Source organism: Mirounga angustirostris, unplaced genomic scaffold (assembly GCF_029215605.1).
Source record: "Mirounga angustirostris isolate CCGP_5_RB_7025 unplaced genomic scaffold, mMirAng1.0.hap1 SCAF_4, whole genome shotgun sequence".
Classification (NCBI taxonomy): domain Eukaryota; kingdom Metazoa; phylum Chordata; class Mammalia; order Carnivora; family Phocidae; genus Mirounga; species Mirounga angustirostris.
This window is the reverse complement of record NW_026991712.1, coordinates 111,702,009-111,721,056: the sequence shown is the minus strand read 5'-3', so window position 1 is coordinate 111,721,056 and position 19,048 is coordinate 111,702,009. Positions and strand designations below refer to the sequence as shown.

Below are 19,048 nucleotides of genomic sequence, written 5' to 3'. Positions count from 1 at the left end.
TCAACCATACCCTCCACTTCTTCTACCTGTTACCACATTTACAGACAAAATAGAAAGCTTATCATTAGCAAAAAATGATTTGACTCTAAGGAAATGTTCACTGAGTATATATTCACTATTACTTCACAGACTGATTTTCTTTCAGGTTCGATCTGGGGCCAATGTTTTAATTTGTGGTCCAAATGGCTGTGGGAAGAGTTCACTTTTCCGTGTTCTTGGTGAAGTAAGTACAAATTGGCCTCAAGATTTTGCAGTCCTGTTTTGCCATACAATCTACCACATTGTGAAATTTACAACTGCTCCTCTCCCCACTCCTTTTCCTTTTACAGTTATGGCCTCTTTTTGGAGGATGTCTAACTAAACCTGAGAGAGGGAAGTTATTTTATGTTCCTCAGGTGAGACCTTGTTTGAGTTATTTTGTAATCTTTGATGTAAAGATCTTTTAATTTATTTTTTTAAAAAGTCACTTATAATGATTTTTGCTCTGTCACTATCAGAGACCTTATATGACTCTTGGAACACTTCGAGACCAAGTGATATATCCAGATGGAAGAGAAGATCAGAAAAGGAAGGGGATATCTGATCTAGTAAGGAAACGTTTATGTCCTAGACCTACTGGAAATACTCCATTTCAGATTCTTTATCTTAATCAGATTAGTTAAGTATTTTAACTGCCAGGTAGTTTATCCTACCCTGTAAAACCTTCTAAAACCTTGTCATTAATTATAATTTTCCAAATTGAGGTAAGATGTTAACTACTCTGCTTAAATATGGCTTAGTGAGTATTTAACCTTGTCTGTACCGTTTTTTTTTTTTTTTCCTCATTGCCCTCATCCTATAATTATGTACAGTAGTGTTATTCTCTTTAAGCTACTAGGTATGTTCTGTCAGAGTTAGTATAAATAGGAAGTGAGGGTTCAGGGCTATCTTTGTGTCACACTCTTTTGTGAAGTGATATTGGCAATAGAATTATAGTGATTCTAGTTTAAAAAATAAAGCAAGATAGAGAATGTTGGCTTATATTAAGTTTGATTTCATCTTTAATCATTGTGCTGAAAGGTACTAAAGGAATATTTAGATAATGTCCAGTTGGGTCATATCCTTGAACGTGAAGGAGGCTGGGACAGTGTTCAGGATTGGATGGATGTCCTCAGTGGTGGAGAGAAGCAAAGAATGGCGGTATGTATACTCTGAACACATTGCACGACAGTGTAACTGGTTGCATAAGGTCACTCATAGAGTCCAGTATTTTGATTAATCAAGGTACATAATTTTAATCTTTTTATTTAGCAGTTGTTATAGTACAGGGTAGTTTAAATGATAATAAAAGTGCTTCAAAATATATAACTTGCATGTGCATTTAGAATTCTGAAAAATTCCTAAGTTTTCCAGTTATATACTACTAATCCATTGGGGATTAATTAAAGAAACTTTCTAGCATATTGATCCTGGGTTATATGGTAGTCCAAGATGTCTTAATATCTTTTCCCTACTGACCCCTCACTGAAGCTGTTCTCTCTGAAGTATCTGAAGGTGTTAGATGATCTACTCTGTTCCCAGTTTTTTTTTTCTGCTCCTGCCCTCCCCTCTGTCGTTATATCTATCCTGGTTTCAGGGCTCAGTATCTATTACCCAGAATTATTTAGAATTTTTACACTTTCCTAATAGAGGCATTTGCAAGGAGCTGTTTTAATTTTATGATTGTCTGAACTTATTCCTGATCAAACATGACTACAAAACACTGCATATTAAGAGTGATACCTTGCTGTTAAGAGAGTTAACTTTTAAAGAGTCATTTTCTAACTATGCATACCATAGTTTGAGCAGCTGCAGAGGAATTTTTTTTTTTTTTCCAGACTGTTAACCTTGTAGAAATTAGAGAAAACTGTAGCCAAAGAAAAACAGCAAAAGAAATGGCTTATTGCTGAATTGTTTACTCATTATCTTTAAATTATATTCTCCCTTTTTTGTTGCCTTTTATTCCCTGACAGTGCATGTTATTTTTCCCAAAACATACCCATTCTGCATGAACTTAATATCAATCTGATACTGTGATTTTTCTGGCTAGTGCTGTAACATGAGATTAATCTGTAGAGGAATGAATCATAAAGAGAAGAAAAGAGATGTCAGCCATACTCAAAATGGAAATTGGGTGGTAGGAGTGAGAATATGAAGTGATTGAGGTTTCTGGAATTAATTGGAAGAGGACTATAGAAATAACTGCAAGTCAAGAGAACAAATTTACATTCCTGTTACTATGACTTCAAAGAAAATGGAAGGATAGGTCAAGATTCACAAATGCACACAGTGTAAATCCAGAGAAAGAAAAATAAATGTGTTTAACTAAGGAATCCTCTGTGGGGGTTATAAAGGTACAGAGGGGATAGTTTTTATTTGAAGATAAGAAATTCAAGGCCTAGAGGAATGAAATGGTATCTTGGGGAGAGGGAAGGAGTGGAGGGAGGAGCCCTGTGAAACCAGATGCACCATGATAGAGGTGGTTGGGAAATGGGGAAACTCGCCCATGGCCCTGTTGCACGACCAAGCTGTTGGCAGTTGTTTCTGGATAGACCAGTATTTGGAGAATTGGTTGTGAAATTTAAGAGAGAGCATATTCTTTTGCTACCTTCAAAAGGTTTGTGGGGAGGCGGGGAAAGCTAATAAAACAGATGTCGAGGTTGGTGAAATTGGGCAAAGTTTTTGTATGGTCATTTTACCGCTCTTACAGTGTTTGGGTAGGCTTGAAAGTTTGCAAAGTAAAAAATTGAGGTAAGTGAGGACATAATTTTTATAAATTATAAGAGTTAATAATTTATAAATCATAAAAATTAGCATTTTTTAGGAAGAACAGACTTGAAAGGTCTAACGACCCAAAACAGTGGATATACGAGTGGAGGATGGTTGGTGTAAACAGAACTTTTGGGTAAGGAAAGTCCGATTTGAATGGGAGGGAATGGAATAATACTACTGAATAGAAGGGAGGTCTGGTGAACACATTTCTAAAATTCCTTGAGAACAGTCAGTAAATGTAGGGAATTAAGATTATTATTCCATAATTTTGGTGAAAAAACTTAATCATGGTATAATTTCCACAGAGTTCACTACTAGCTGGGAATCTGCTCTTTGTAAGGCACTGAGATAGGTTCCTGCCCTTAATAATCTAGTTAGGAGATCTAAATATTCTCAACTAACTGTAATACAAGGCAGTCTTCAGTTATAGCTATCAAAGTACACTGGGATAATGATGAGGGAAGGACTGGTTTTGAATGGCAGACTCTATGTAATTGTCCCAACAGCCCTGAGAATTAAGGTACAAAGGAAAGACTTGTAGGGCTTAAGTAGCCTCCTAATGCCACGTGGCTACTGAGTAGCAGAATGGAGATTCAAGTGCAGGCGGGTCTGACATGAGACTTGTTGCTCTTGACCAGTACATTACATAGCCTTTGATGTGCAGGTGGACTGTATCCAGTTCTCTTCCCTCAGTGCCCCTCAGAGTCTCAAGTAATATTTTCCTTACCTCCTTTGCACTCCTTTGGGCCCAGCCATTACCGGCCAGGGTTGCTCTACGCAGTATCGTAAGTTGCAGTATCTTATTTCTCTGACTGATCTCTTTCCCACTCCACTATGCTTGTTCTTCCTATAGCAGTGGGGCTTTTTTTAAAATTATGAATTATGAAAAAGTATGTATGATAGAAATGTTGGAATATTTATAAAAGTATAAAGAGCCAAAACCCCCTTACCAGAGATACCTCTGTCATAAAATTGTGTTTTTTAAAACCAATTTTTTAATTAATTATTTTTCTTTTACCGAATTGGCAACTGTCTCCCTTCTCCAGACTCACTGATATCTTGAATATTGACCCCTCCCTTTTCTTATGATTGATCAGTCCCCTTCTGACTCTGCTTCCTTTCCTGTCTAGTACAGACTTAATAATCCAGGACCTGGCACATAGGAGGTACTCAGGAGGTATTTCTTAAAGGAATGAACAAATGATCCTTTCCCCTTAACTTCCTTTCCCACTTTTTGTTTCCTCATATTACCTCAGCTTCAGCCCAAAAACAGTTCTTTGCGTTGGCATTTCTGTACATAGGCTTCTGAGCGCAGCTGAAAGGTCAGAATGATGTGGTTTGTGCCACAGACTTGCATGGTTTTCAATCTTATGGGGGCTCACAGTGTTCTTTGGTGATCATTTTACTTACTTTTGCCCCTCTCTCTCATTTTTCATCATAATCATTTAAAAACTACCAGTCTCAGGCTTTCTACCCCATTTCCTACTCCCAGCAGAACAACTCACCTGCTTGAAGAAAAAAGAGAAGCTGTTACCATGTCAGTCACTGACAGCTCATTTTTATTGAGCACTTGATAGATAGGTGGTAGGCTAAGCCCTTTACATTGAATTCTTCTAAGTCCTTTGAGGCAGGAACTGTTGCGTGCCCCCTTGTACAGAGGAAATTGAACTATAGCACAGTGAAGTAGGCTGCCAAGCAAAGATAGCTAGTAAAGCTTACCTCGGCGGGGGGTGGGGTGGGGGTGGGTGGGGGGGTGCTTGTCAGGCTCAGGTGGTAGTACCACTGCAGTGTTAAGTACTATTCACTTTACAGTCCCTCTCATATTGTGGTATCAAGTACTAACAGCATAGTGGGAGAGAGACACATGAGACGATTGCCATGTAATATGCCAAGTGTGATGATGAAGGTATGCAGAGTTCCATGGGAACACAGGGGGCGGGGCATTTGTGGAATGCCTTCAGATAATCAGTCCTCTTAATTAAGTTCACGCTGAACTGTTCTGACCTCTCTCCTTCTGTCTGTGGAGGATATGTCATCCATCCTCTTGAGAAAGGCTAAATGTCTCCATGTTTTTGGACCCTCTCTCCTCTGACTTTATCATATTCTTTCCTTCATTTATGCATGTGTGCAGATACACATACTCTATATTTAATCTCTTCTGGTCCTTTCAGAAAGACATAAAAAGTATGAGGGTGGGAGTTTGAAAGGGAGGAGAAAAAGGGAGGACTTGTGGCCTTCTAGCTTGAGCAGCTGTTTGATAGTGTTACTTTCTGAAATGTTTAAGGTGCAGTGGGGTGGTTGGATGGATCTTAAGGGGAAAATTCGATAACTGAGTAGAAATATCAAATAGGAATTTTTATTTAGCAGTCTAGAAATTTGAAGAGAAGGATGTGCAAGAGATATGTATTGAGAGTTCACAAATGTAAATAATATTTGGAATCATGAGATTCAATCAGATCACTCAGGGAGAGACAACATAGGATAAAGAGGAATTGGCCCTGAGGAACCCCAATATTAATAGTCAAGAGAAGAAGAAAATGCTGGAAAAAAAAACTGAGGAAGCAGTCTAAGAAGTGAGAAGAAATGTTAAGACTGTGGTTTCACTGTCACTTTCTCAAGAAGGAGGAAGTGGTCATCTGAATTGCATGTAGCAGAAAAGATAAATTGGGTAAGGATAGAAAAGTGTCCATTGGTCTTGGCACATGGCGATCATTGCTAGGTGTAGATGACCAATTGGAATATCAGTTAGACAAAGGATCAGAGTAAATAATTCCCAGAAAATAAAATACATATGGAAAATAAATGAGAAAATGTTCAGCATTCTTGCTAATTGAAGAAATGGAAGCTATAATAATCTTGGTATTAATTTTTACTTATAAAACTAGCAGAATAGTTTTATTCTGAGCACATTCAGTATTAACCTCAGGGATATCAAACAGGTGCACTCAAAAATTATTGGTGGAAATATTAATTGGCAGCTTAATATTAATTGACATTACTTAAGCAACAGAATGTTTAGAAATAAACACATTTTTGCACTTAAGCCATCTGGAGTTTGAATTCTAAGATTTGGTTAAAATATGTACCCTCTAATCTTGTTTAGAGCACTTTCTCTAATAGTTTAAAACTCAACTTCATTTCACATCGGTCTTAAATGTTTTGGATTAACTCTTAACAGTCAATTTCCCATGTGTTACATTTTCCCCTTTGTTCAGGAAGATAGTAAAAATACGTCGGGTTTTTTGTTTTTTTTTTAATTGTTTCTGTTTTGGGGAAGTAGGTTTTTTGAGTTAAAATAATTTTCATACTTGGTTTTACAAGACTCAGTGCATATTTACTTTAAGGTAAATCTATTTTAGCTTATCAATTTCTGCATGTGGTTATACAAAATATTTCTTTTTATGCTTTAGATGGCAAGATTATTTTATCATAAACCCCAGTTTGCCATTTTGGATGAATGCACAAGTGCAGTTAGTGTGGATGTGGAAGGCTACATTTATAGTCATTGTCGAAAGGTAAGCATTTCAGGTTCTCAGTTTGAGGGTCCCTGTCATTCTTCTTGGTTTACTCTGTGTCCAACCAAATATCTATCCAAAGAGAAGATTTCAAGTTATTAAGTAACAAAATTACTATCAAAGGATGTTCTATCTGCTTTAATAAAGATTTCAAATGATAATAGATGAGTTAAAAAAAAGAATTGTAAATGAATTCTGCGTATAATTCTCTTTAGCTGTATCTTAGATTTGAAACAAATACTATTTTTAAATTTACTTCCCTTTTACCTCATTCCCTATACTCAGAGTTAATAAACTGATATTTTCTTTTTTTTTTTTAAAGGTTTTATTTATTTGACAGAGAGAAAGACAGCCAGAGAGGGAACACAAGCAGGGGGAGTGGGAGAGGGAGAGGGAGAAGCAGGCTTCCCGCGGAGCAGGGAGCCTGATGTGGGGCTCGATCCCAGGACTCTGGGATCAGGACCTGAGCTGAAGGCAGACGCTTAACGACTGAGCCACCCAGGCGCCCTAAACTGATATTTTCTTAATGTGTTCAGATTAAGAATGAAACCTAAATATCATTTGTTTTTTTTAATTAGGAAACTTGATAGTAGTCATTTGGTAGTTTCAGGTTTTTTTTTTTTTTTTCCTCTGGCCTGGGCAACATTTTACCCATTTCCTTTGGTAGCCTTTTCTGAAGCTATGCTTATTGATACCATTCTTTAACTAGTTAGTAGTTCTGTGGTGATTGTCACACCATCTATACTCTTGTTGGATTTTGAGAATAAGAGCAGTATATCCTAACTGTTTTACAGTGTTATGTAAGTAGAGGAAGTGCAAGAGTCTTTCAACAAGTTGTAAGTGTTATTTGGGGGTTTACAGTAAATATAAAAAGGTCATGTTGCATATTTACAGTATGAATTCATACTATTCAAAGTGTGGTCATTGATCAGTATCTTCTGGGAGCTTGTTAGAATGTAGACTCTCTGGCCCTACCAAATTAGAGTCCACATTTTAACCAAATTCCCAGAAGATTCAAATGCACATTAAAGTTTGAGAAGCATAGGTATAATGACGGAAGAATAAATTTGCTACATTAATCTTTGTAGGAAGATTTTTCTGTACTGATTTTATTTCTTTAATGGTTTGTTTTCTATTTTTGAATCAGTTTTGGTCATTTATAATCTTTTTATGTATCTGTTCATATGAACTTTCAGATTTATAGGTATTGGAGGTGTGGTTTCTATTTGATAAGTGATTTAGAGGCTCTTTGCTGGTAATTTTGACCGTGTGCTGTCCCCTTATATTTAGTTATAGGCTATATGTCCCCACGTAAGATGCAATTTTCCTATAAAGTATAGATTCCATTTAAAAGAAAAAAATTCTTATGGGGTCCCCAGTTGATAGTTAAAATTATATTACTGTAATAGGAGTTGAATATGTATAAGCATGAATGAGATATGAACTCCTTGAACTTAGAGCTCAATTACAGCCATAAAACAAATATAAATTTACAAATTAAGTATAGACAAAACAGTTTCAAGTTGGTAACATTAAAGAGACCTCTGATACTGTTTTACTGAAACTAAGCCACCAGTTTGGGATTTAATTATGGAAAGATATAGTCTGAGGTCCAGATCTTATATTTTGAATTTTGCTTATGTATCTTACTTACGTAATTCTATCAGAAAGAATGCTTTCATTAAGTTGAGATCTGATCCAATTACTGTAGAATCATAAAAAATAATATCTGAAGTGAGCTTTCAAAAATAAAATAAGTGTTGTACCATTGAAATGTTTTACTCTGATAACTTATTTTGTCATGCAGTTTGTAACCAATTTGAGAATCTTTCCACATGGCATCCAGAGTTATGGCACATTAAAAGTTTTAAGTGCTATCACTTTATTTATTTATTTGTTTGTTTGAGAGAGAGAGAGAGAGAGAGCGGGGGACAGAGGAGCAGAGGGAGAGAAAGAATCTTAAGCAGGCTCCACACCAGCACAGAGCCTGAAGCGGGGCTCCAACTCATAACCCTGAGGTCATAACTTGAGCGGAAATCAAGGGTCGGACACTTTACTGACTGAGCTACCCAGGCACCCCAAGTGCTATCACTTTAAATAATCACTTGGTACCAGCAGAAGTACAAACACAGACTTGGGCACTTAAATCTCATGGTAGAAATGATCCAGATTATCCTTAGGCTAATTTTTAAAAAATTACCAAAATGAAAATAAATTAGAACTCGTGATGGAGTTATCTGGATACTCTGGCATTTATCTCTGTCAGCCTTGAGAGCCATTTTAAGAAACCTCGATGTAGAGCAGGGTTTCTCCGTCTCATCTCTGTTGACATTTTGGGTTGGATAATCCTTAGTTGTGAGGAGCTGTCCTTTGCTTTTCTGGGATTTTTTTTTTTTTTATTACGTTATGTTAGTCAACATACATTACATCATTAGTTTTTGATGTAGCGTTCCATGATTCATTGTTTGCATATAACACCCAGTACTCCATTCAGTACGTGCCCTCTTTAATACCCATTACCAGGCTAACCCATCTCCCCACCCCCCTCCCCTCTAGAACCCTCAGTTTGTTTCTCAGAGTCCATAGTCTCTCATGGTTCGTCTCCCCCTCCAATTCCCCCCCCTTCATTTTCCCCTTCCTGCTATCTTCTTTTTTAACATAGAATGTATTATTTGTTTCAGAGGTACAGGTCTGTGATTCAACAGTCTTACACAATTCACAGCGCTTACCATAGCACATACCCTCCCCAATGCCTGTCACCCAGCCACCCCATCCCTCCCACCCCCTACTGCTCCAGCAGTGTCCACAATAGCCAAACTATGGGAAGATGTGGCTTTATAGGATATTTGACAGCATCTCTGACCTCTATTCATTAGATGCTAGTAGCACTTTCACTTGTGACAATCAAAAATGTCTCCAGACATTGCCAAGTGTCCCCTAAGGGATAAAACTCCTCCCCTCCCCCCCAGGTGAGAACCACTGATCCAGAGCATCTGCAGTTATATTGATTAGTGAGGTTTTAAAAAAATATTTATTAGAAATCTCTAAATCTTTATTTACAGTTTAAAAACCAGTAAGGTTTTGGGGCACCTGGGTGGCTGAGTTGGTTAGGCATCTGCCTTCAGCTCAGGTCATGATCCTGGAGTCTCAGGATTGAGCCCCATGTCGGGCTCCCCGCTCAGTGGGGAGTCTGCTTCTCCCTCTGCCCCTCCTCCTCCTCCTCATGCTGTCTCTCGCTCAAATATAATAAATAAAATCTTAAAAAAAAAAAACCAATAAGGTTTCAAAACCCAAAAGATTTTTTATTATTTTGTAGCATGTTTAATGGGGTAGCCAAACCTTGCCTAAACTAAGATATTTAAACTCTTAACTTGTCTCAATGTCAGTGTTCTTATATGTTGCCACAGAAACATTAATATATTTTCTGCCCCAGAATGCTGATGATAATACTGCTTTTCCAAAATCTGAATTCCCAGACACATTCCAAAACAGGGGTTCCAATAAAGGATTATGACTCTTTATTTGAAAAACAGATTGACCGTAGACAGTATTATATTGATTTAATTTTCCTGATTTTGACCTCTTGCTATTTTTACTATTCTTGTGCTCTTTTCATATATTTTTCATAATAAAATAGAAACTGTCAGGATGTATATTTTCTGCCCCAAACAAAATAGTACATTTAATGCTAGTACCTGTTAGTTTTTTTTTTTTTTCTTAAAGAATTTATTGATACTGGGGCACCTCGGTGGCTCAGTCGTTAAGCATCTGCCTTCAGCTCAGGTCATGATCCCAGGGTCCTGGGATCGAGCCCCACATCGGGCTCCCTGCTCGGCGGGAAGCCTGCTTCTCTCTCCCACTCCCCCTGCTTGTGTTCCCTCTCTCGCTATGTCTCTCTCTGTCAAATAAATAAAATCTTAAAAAAAAAAAAAAGAATTTATTGATACTTGTGTGTTTTTATTATGTGGTTGATGGTCTGTACTTCACATTACCTTGAACATTGGCATCAGTTGTAATTCTTTCTCTTTTACATTGATTTTTAATTATAGCTTCTGAAGACAGTCATTTTAATAGCTTGAAATATATAGATGAGTTTGATTTGTGATTCTGTGTTACTGATATAAACCTAAATCATTTTCTTTGTATTAGGTCGGCATCACCCTCTTCACTGTGTCACATAGAAAGTCTCTTTGGAAACACCATGAGGTTTGTATTTCTTATATTGAATGGTATAGTGGAATTTTATCTTATTTAAATATGTGAATTCAGGTGATTATGGTTTTAGATCTTGGTGTATGTTCTCTTATAACCATATACCTTGAAGGACAAAAGGTGATTCTAGATTTTCCTTAAATATTATTGTAGTTGTCAGTTTTGAAAGCTGTAATACATACTAAGCCCTAGTTCATTTGAGAGATATTAGAGAGCCAGTTAGTGGTTCTCCGTTTTTATAAATGACTATTGTATAATAACTAAAATTTACACAACCTCCTTACAGCTATGGCTAAGTAAAGTTTTTCTCACCACCCAGTATTGACAGAAGGGGAAGAGTCTTAGGAAGGATTAGATGGCAGAAAGTTTAAGGACATTTTTAGTGAGATCATGGCTGTAAGGGGAAACTGAATTATGTCAGCTGTGTTCATCATTGCACTGTAATAACATAGAATCATTAAGTAGTCACTATAATTGATGTAGAGATTACAGTGAGGTTTGCACTGGTACAGATCCCTTATGTATCCTGGTTTTAGCAGTGCCATTCATTCTCAGTGTGGCAGTTCTTTTCAGCTCTTCATGTAAAATGATCAACCCCCCAAACTAAACCCTGTTAACTCTTCCCTCCCCTCCCCTTCCCTTTCCCTCTCTCCTTCTCTCTTCTCTTCCTTCTTCTCTTCCTTCCTTCCTTCCTTTTTTCCTTCCTAAATGATAAAGACATTTGAGGTAAAAGGAAGGGTTTGAGAAAAATTAAATGGTATGGGGTATCTTGTTCCATAAAATACATACCTGATGGAGCAACTTTTTCGCCAGGTACTGGGCTAAATGTCCTTGGGGGACACAGAGTACTGTCATTACCCTCAAGAACCTTATGGTTAAGATGAGAGTGTACAAATGATAAAATGAAGAGCATGGGATTTGAAGTCAGAAAACCTGGGTTCAAGCACCACTGTTTCTGGCATCAGTTGCTTCCTTCATATAATAAAGTTTATTGATCCTTGCCTTCCTGTCTCCTAGATTACCGTGAGCATCGAAGAGGTAGCCTGTATGAAAGTATTTAATAAAAATAATGGAATTCTATATATAGCTGTGTGACTTTTAAAGATACTTTTTATTATCTTATGGTATATTACAATTTGTCCATTTTTCAGAATGAAATGAGAAGTTGAATAACTAATAATCAAAGCAGTTTAAAAAGTATCCAAGCCTTTGTGTTTTCTCAGGAGCTCGTAAACGTCATAGCCACAGGGCTGTGGGAGTGCTTGGATTTGACCTCCCCTCTTCTTCTGGTCAGGGAGACAAGCACAGAATGTCAAGCAGTGATTATGTGAAGGAGGGATGACACAGACCGCAATGTTAGAGGCCAAAATAGCTAAGAAATAATAAGATAGAAGATGGAAAAACACGTCTTTTCCGTAAAAAGCTGCTAAATAAAACAAGCCTTTGTAACTGCTGTCCTAAGTGTCTTCATAGGATGGGATATACAGGCATATATACATAGAGCTCTTTTCCTCCTCTACTAAGACCAGGAACAAATCAAAAGCCTTAAGTTAGAGGTTCCGAACTGATCCAGGAGACCAGATAAAGGAAGTATTCAAGACTGCGCTATTGAATAGGCTTACGCTTAGCACAGTTCAGCCTGCGGTACATCAGATCCTTGGTTGCGGAGTTATGGAAGCATTCTGATTTGTAGGGTGCTTAAACATTTGATTCCTTCAAAATAATGAGGAATTTTGGTATTTTAGTTCTCATAAAGGAAAGTACTTTGTCCACTCCAAGCAGAATTACGTTGTTGCTATATTAAAAAGAGTGGATTTCTTCATTTAGTCTTACCTTTCTGGGTATAAAACTTCCTGAAGGTATTAGTGGCTTAAAATAATTTCCAATCATTTTCTTGTATAAAAAGCTCTACATAAAATCCTGACAAAAAGGAAATTCTCTTAGTCACTGATTTCACGCCCCCCCCCCCCCGCTTCTTTCCTGTAGTACTACCTGCATATGGATGGCAGAGGCAATTATGAATTCAAACAGATAACAGAAGATACGGTTGAGTTTGGCTCTTAGAATCCGGAGAGCTGTACTGCTTCAATGAAATCATTACAGAACACACTTAGAAATATACAGTGCATTGTAAAATAAAGTTGAGCTTGTTTTTTTTTAAACAAAACAACAAATTAATTAGATATGAAATAATTGAGAACAAGTTGTTAAACATTTATTATATAGGATCTTGCTAATTGTGTATATGTTGGTTTAATTATTAATATGTACTAAGAATGTCCTTATTCTTGTGGTTAAAAACCTGCCTAAATTAAATTGGGCTTAAATCAGTGTAACCTGATTCATCCTGGGATGTAAACCATTTGAAGTCAGCTAATTTGACTTTTATGGCTCTATCTTTTCCTTCAATGAAGAACCCTATTTAAAACTGGGGTCATCATTTATCCTGTTCTAACAAGATAGTCTTGAGTTTCATTTTCTTGTGCTCCATGATAGTGGGAAACAAATCATAGTATATTATCAGAATGTACACCACCAATGCATCATGGCATTTATTACCCAGTGGCAGATTTCAGTAGCTGCCACTGTTAGACTCATTCCTTGTGTAGATCTTGGGGTACGTTTGACTCCAGGAAAGCCATTTGAATTTTCTTTGGCTAAATAATAAATGTGCCCCTCTCAGTCTGCAGTATTGAGTTGTTTTGAGGGTTCTTTGTGGGTATATAACAGAAGTTTATGTGCAGTCTTGCTTACAAGGGGGCGGTTACTATGCTTCACACCTAATCTTCCCAATGTTTGGGATATTAAAACATAAAGTCCTTATATGTCAAGCTAAAGGTCTTTACTTTAATAAGAGTTTTGGGTTTTTTAAAAGAATTGAATGGATCTGTGTATGTTAGAAGCCCATTCATTGAAAGTATGGTGGTTACATGGTGTTAAACTCCCAATGAGCCATAGGAATGCACTACATGAACTAATGCACTGAGTATGCAATGTTATCACTGTCTTTGACTGTGACTTTATGTTTAAAAAAATATGTTATAATTACGCACATGGGTGAATTATGTTTCCTAGGCACTGGTTTATCTCTGTGAATCTTGAATAACTTTTTTATATTTGGGTTATTATGTTGAACTATCCTAAGATAAATTGATTTCACCTCACCAAACCACCATTAATGACTTACATGTATTATTTGCACAGGGAAAACTGAAACTGAATTTTATCAATAAGCTAGGTATGAAATCAGTTTTATCAGAGTAGGGTTCAGAAATGGGCATTTTATACTCTTGTTTCTGTATACCTGATTTTTGGGTTTTTTTGCAGAATTAACTATAAGAATCACCGGCTACCAAAGTAAAACTTGATGTACTGATTCCATAATACGTAACATTCAGTTTTTACCACTCTCTTTGGCAAACTTGTCTACTTACTTATTTTTTGTTCAGATTAAAAAGAATCCGATATCCTGTACAACCTTTGCTTGTTCTTTTTATTCTGGTATGTAAAAACTGGGTAGTTCATACATAGTTCATACAGTCTTGACTTGAAAAACACAAAAATAAATTGATATTCAGACATTCCTTTTAGTACACAGTGTCTCTTTTATAAAAAGTTATGTCAAATGTGATTTTTAACAGAATAATTTTCTCTTTTAGAAAAGTCACATCGATTCTGAGGGTTCTAGAGGGGAGGGGGGTGAGGGGATGGGTTAGCCTGGTGATGGGTATTAAGGAGGGCACGTTCTGCATGGAGCACTGGGTGTTATATGCAAACAATGAATCGTGGAACACTACATCAAAAACTAATGATGTAATGTATGGTGATCAACATAACATAATTAAAAAAAAAAAGAAAAGTCACATAAAACCTTCAGTATACCAGGGCACCTGGCTGACTCAGTTGGTGGAGCACATGACCCTTGATCTTAGGGTCACGAGTTCGAGCCCCACATTGGGTAGAGATTACTAAAAAAAAAGTTAAACCCCACAAACTTCAATGTACCTCACAAATGCTACCAAATAGCCAGGAGACCTTAAAAGATAACTATCAGTCCTGGGAAAGAGTTTCAGTTATGGGGGCAGTTGGAGATTTTCGGATTTCTAGATTATCCTGAACCTACTAATTCCTTCCATAATGGATTCTTATCATCAAAAAACCATTTGGGGTTCTTTATTTCTTCCTTTTAAAATTTAACAAACATTAAAGTGCTTCACCGTTTGAGGCATAGAGGAATATCCTTTTCCTGGAGAATCACCATATATACTAACATAATGATGGTTCTACAAAGACCCTACAATGAAGAAATCCATCATTTCTAAAACACGATTGGCCATGAAACATCTTTTTCCTCACAGTTCCTCTTAGCATCTTCTAGGTTGCACTGGGAAATGGCAGCTTAATCTGAAAAATAAGCTAGAGAATAAACTTCATCCATGGGCAACATACTGCATCCCAAGTGTACCACTCTGTGTTCTAATACCAAGCTTCTATTTTTCCTACAACAGAAAATAGGGGTGTAAACAGCTATGGATGTTTGCTGTGCACCAATAGAATAAAATGTTATCGGGGCGCCTGGGTGGCTCAGTCGTTAAGCGTCTGCCTTCAGCTCAGGTCATGATCCCAGGGTCCTGGGATCGAGCCCCGCATCGGGCTCCCTGCTCGGCAAGGAGCCTGCTTCTCCCTCTCCCTCTGCTGCTCCCCCTGCTTGTGTTCTCTCTCTCGCTGTCAAATAAATAAAATCTTAAAAAAAAAAAAAAAAAAAAAAAGAATAAAATGTATCTAGGGCTTGCCTCTGCAGGGGAGGCAAAATTTTACCTCTACCCTATTTGGGTTTTTGGCTGGGCCTGAGAATTAAATTGACATAAGACGGGTAAACAGGAAAAAAACATACAAGTTCATTTAATCAAGTTTTAGGTGATACGGAAGCCCTCATAAGGAGATGGCCCAAAGAAGTGGCAAAACCTGAAGGGTTTTTATACCAGGTTGAACAAAGAGAGGCAATCGTGGAGAAGTAAATAAACTATGTCAAACGAAGCCAAACGAAGATAAGAAATAAGGTTTGTGTAGAATTCTCTCAGTCTCGACATCCCGTCCTTGATGATGAGAATGGTACTTTCCTTCTGGTTTAGGGAGGGCATCTTCCGTATGTATTAGCTTGTTTTCAGAAAGAAAAGGGGGAAAGTCAGAGTGCCCTTCCTGCACCTGAGTTTTTAAGTGTTTATAGCTCAAAAACAGTCAACACCAAAGTGGCATATTCTGGGGTTGCATATTTTGCCACCTGTCACCTTGTTCCCCTCTCGTATTAATTAACATTTGACTTAAAACTAATGATACTATAGTGTCTATCATTTCCTTATGTACTTTTTAAACTTTTAAACTTGGTGTTTAAAAGTATAATTTGCCTAAAGGCAGAGTGAATGTCAGATGGACTTTAGCGTTGTTAGTTGTAGGAAACTGTACATTTTTACCTGTATCAGTCATTTTTCCCTTGTGAATAATTGAAATGTCCTGACCTATAAACATATCCATATGCATGTCACTTAAAAAATCTATTATCAAAAATTACTGAAAACCAGTTCCCTCTTCATCCCTAGGGGTAAACATTTTAAATTGTCTTGTAGTGATTGCTTTTTTTTTTATTATTTTTAAAATAATATGCTATACAGCTATTTCTTGATATATTAATTTTAGACATTTACTATTGCCCATTTTGTCACTGGCCTGACCCCCTGAACTCAGGACTGACCTCCCAAACTCAAGAAACTGATAGAAGCTTCTACCTCGAGTTTTACCTTTTAAAGCTAAACTGCTGGAACAGAAAAAGAAACATTTGAGGAAGACACTGAGCAGATGAATCAGAAAGTGCCTCAGCCTCATTATAATGTTAAAATCCTCTCAATATTTATCCCAAGCCCTATTCAGAGGAGCCTGCCTTCTCCTGTTCAGGGAGTCACTGCTTTGGAAATTATTCCCTGTGAGCTCCTTTGTACAAATAGGGTGACCTTGTGAGGCAGCTCCATCTGGTGCATTCTCTGTCTATAGCTCCTCAAGGAGCCATCCAACTTTGGTCCAGTAACAAATCTGGTGGCCCAGAGGGGACTCTTGTCCTTCAGAGCTTCCACCCTCTAGTTCCCTCCTTTTCAATGGGCAGAGCAGTGGGCAACAGCAGCTAGCCCAGGCTGTTGGGGTCAGGTGGGGGTTCCTTGGGGGGGCTCTCCCTTCCTGGTGCCTGTGTTACCCTACAACCTTAGAAACAAGGCTGGACCCAAAATCACAGGCGTTTTCCAGGGGTTACAGCTCTAGCTGGATGGAGGAGGTACAGCACAAAGAGGAGGGCGGTGCTTATACAAAGTTCCCACAATGGTTCCCACTGCAGTCCGATACGCTAATAAGAGAAAGGAAAAAGTGCCTCATCCTGACTGGGTGAAAAGGCCTTGTCCCGAACTCTCCGTACTGGCAGGCAACTTAGGTAGCTCATTGGTGCTTTTTACAAAAGGAGTCTTCTGTTGGAAGCGGACTTACATACGGCGCCCCATCCGGGCCACAGTCTCGTGCTCAGAGAAGCATTTTAACAGGAACAGCCCCAGGTGCATAACGTTTTTCAGTTGGGGCCTGTTCCCATAGTCCCTCACTGTCGCACCTTGTTGCTTTGTTGGCCTCGCTGCCCCATTGGGACACCCAGCAGCTGCCCTGAGCCTTTTGTTCAGAGGATCCTTCCATGGAGGTGGGTGGTGCTGAGCTCACAGCATGACCAGAAGAGCTACTCTTTGAGTTGTCTCACAAAGTCTGGGCAATTTGGAGAAAAAAAAAAAAAAGCTTGTTTAATGAAGCCAAACTTGTTCAAGTCAAGCTGGGGGATTGAATGCTCCTTTAAGTCCAGCCTAAACATCCCAGGGTGAAGGATTACAGCACCAGGCCATTTAGGGACTTGGAAGCTTCAGCCTAGCAAAGCAGGAACAATCCATCGAGGGCTTAAGAGTGGAGCCTGGGTACCTGTTTGTTTGGTCTATCTGTCAGGGACACCTGACATTGTTGTGTTGTTTAAAAACCCATCAGCCTTCCCAGAAAGGCTGTGGGATTGTCTAAAAAGGCATACAAATTCGGACCCCGAGGCCCAAGGTAGTCAAGTGGTCCTTAATACCTATTTCATATCTCAAAGTGCTCCAGATATCTGCAGAAAACTTCAAAAATTGGCAATAGGTCCCAACACTAACTCCGCTCGGTTGACAGAGACAGCTTTTAGGGTGTTCAATAACAGATGTGACAGGGGATGAAAAAGAAGACAAGAAAATGACAGTAGCTCCAGTCGGCATGAGGTAACCCAGGGGAAGAAAGGAAGTCCCCATGGGTAAATGTCCCCAGACCCAATCCTGGGACCAAGAGACCAGAGACAAAGTTGGGTTACAATCGGTGTGCATACTGTAAGCAAGAGGGGCATTGGAATCCGTTTGCCCAAACTGCCCGGGAAAGGGAAGAGGGATGAGCAAAACCAAATCACTCCAGTTGCCCCTCATAGAAAACCAGATCCTCATTTCCTATGAGGAGCCCCTGTGGCCTTAGCAGTAGGAGAAGAGGCAGTTGAATCTTTCCTTGAGATTGGAACCACCTTTTCTCTATGGGACACCCAGAACGGAAGCCTTTCCAATAAAAATGTAACATAAGGGAGTCTCAGGAAAAGAAGAAACCAAAAGATTTCTGGAGCCTTTGACCTGTGAAATGGACAAAGATAACTAAAGCACTCCTGTTCAAAACCTGGCCCTCAGCTTCCATCAGGTTACTTGTTGTCAAGGGTAAGTACAAATCATAACAATAAGGTTTTGTTTGTGCCTGTCTAGGTGGTATTTTTGACCTCTGGATGGTATTGCTATAAGTAATTTATAAAAGAACTCTATTTGGTTTAAAGGCAAGTCCTTGTAAAAATTGGGCATTCTGAACCTCAAAGATAAAAACTAACCCAACTGCTTTTCAAGTTCACATGACCTGCAATAATCTCTTGTAAATTAAAGTCCGAATTTGTTGAATATCTGCATGTCTTGTGGAGTTATCAACATCAAATACAATACAGATAATCAACTTTTATTTTACCTGAATTCACGGTGCATCTGTTGCAATTTGTCAATAAAAATGACTTTAAGTGACGGTTGATTTTATCTGGGAAATTGTTAAGAACAAGTTGGTTGAATAAATTAAAAAGTCCTATAGGTAAATCTATAAATAGCTTCCAAAATCTGTGGTAACCTAAAACTTTTAAGATTTTGCTGGATTAGATGATAAACTGGGTTGAATTCATTAGCTATCTAAGTAAGATAAAATATGGAAAAATTGATTACTAAACATAGACTTACTCACTTTGGTCCTGTTACAGAGAAACTAATGATAAATTGGGTCTGTTAGTAAACATGTTTTATGCTTTATCAAAAATAGTACTATAAAAAGGACACATTTCTAGGAACAATGATGTATTCAGAAATTTGCTGATTTAAAGAATTCTGGTGTAACAGTTCACAGTTGCTTTACTGCTTAGTTTT

The 19,048-nt window shown here is 38.0% G+C and overlaps 1 protein-coding gene across 2 annotated transcripts in view; it reads left to right on the top strand.

The window, feature by feature from the left end:
- ABCD3 (ATP binding cassette subfamily D member 3) overlaps positions 1-14,101 on the top strand; it is an 80,392-nt gene extending 66,291 nt beyond the window's left edge. For both annotated transcript variants that reach the window (XM_064588783.1, XM_045897149.2), the window contains 7 exons: positions 146-223; positions 330-395; positions 498-587; positions 1,060-1,179; positions 6,201-6,305; positions 10,455-10,511; positions 12,504-14,101. In XM_064588783.1, coding sequence (XP_064444853.1) covers positions 146-223; positions 330-395; positions 498-587; positions 1,060-1,179; positions 6,201-6,305; positions 10,455-10,511; positions 12,504-12,581 — 594 coding nt within the window. In that variant the 3' untranslated portion in view covers positions 12,582-14,101. The remainder of the gene's footprint in view (positions 1-145; positions 224-329; positions 396-497; positions 588-1,059; positions 1,180-6,200; positions 6,306-10,454; positions 10,512-12,503) is intronic.
- Positions 14,102-19,048: the final 4,947 nt, after the last annotated feature.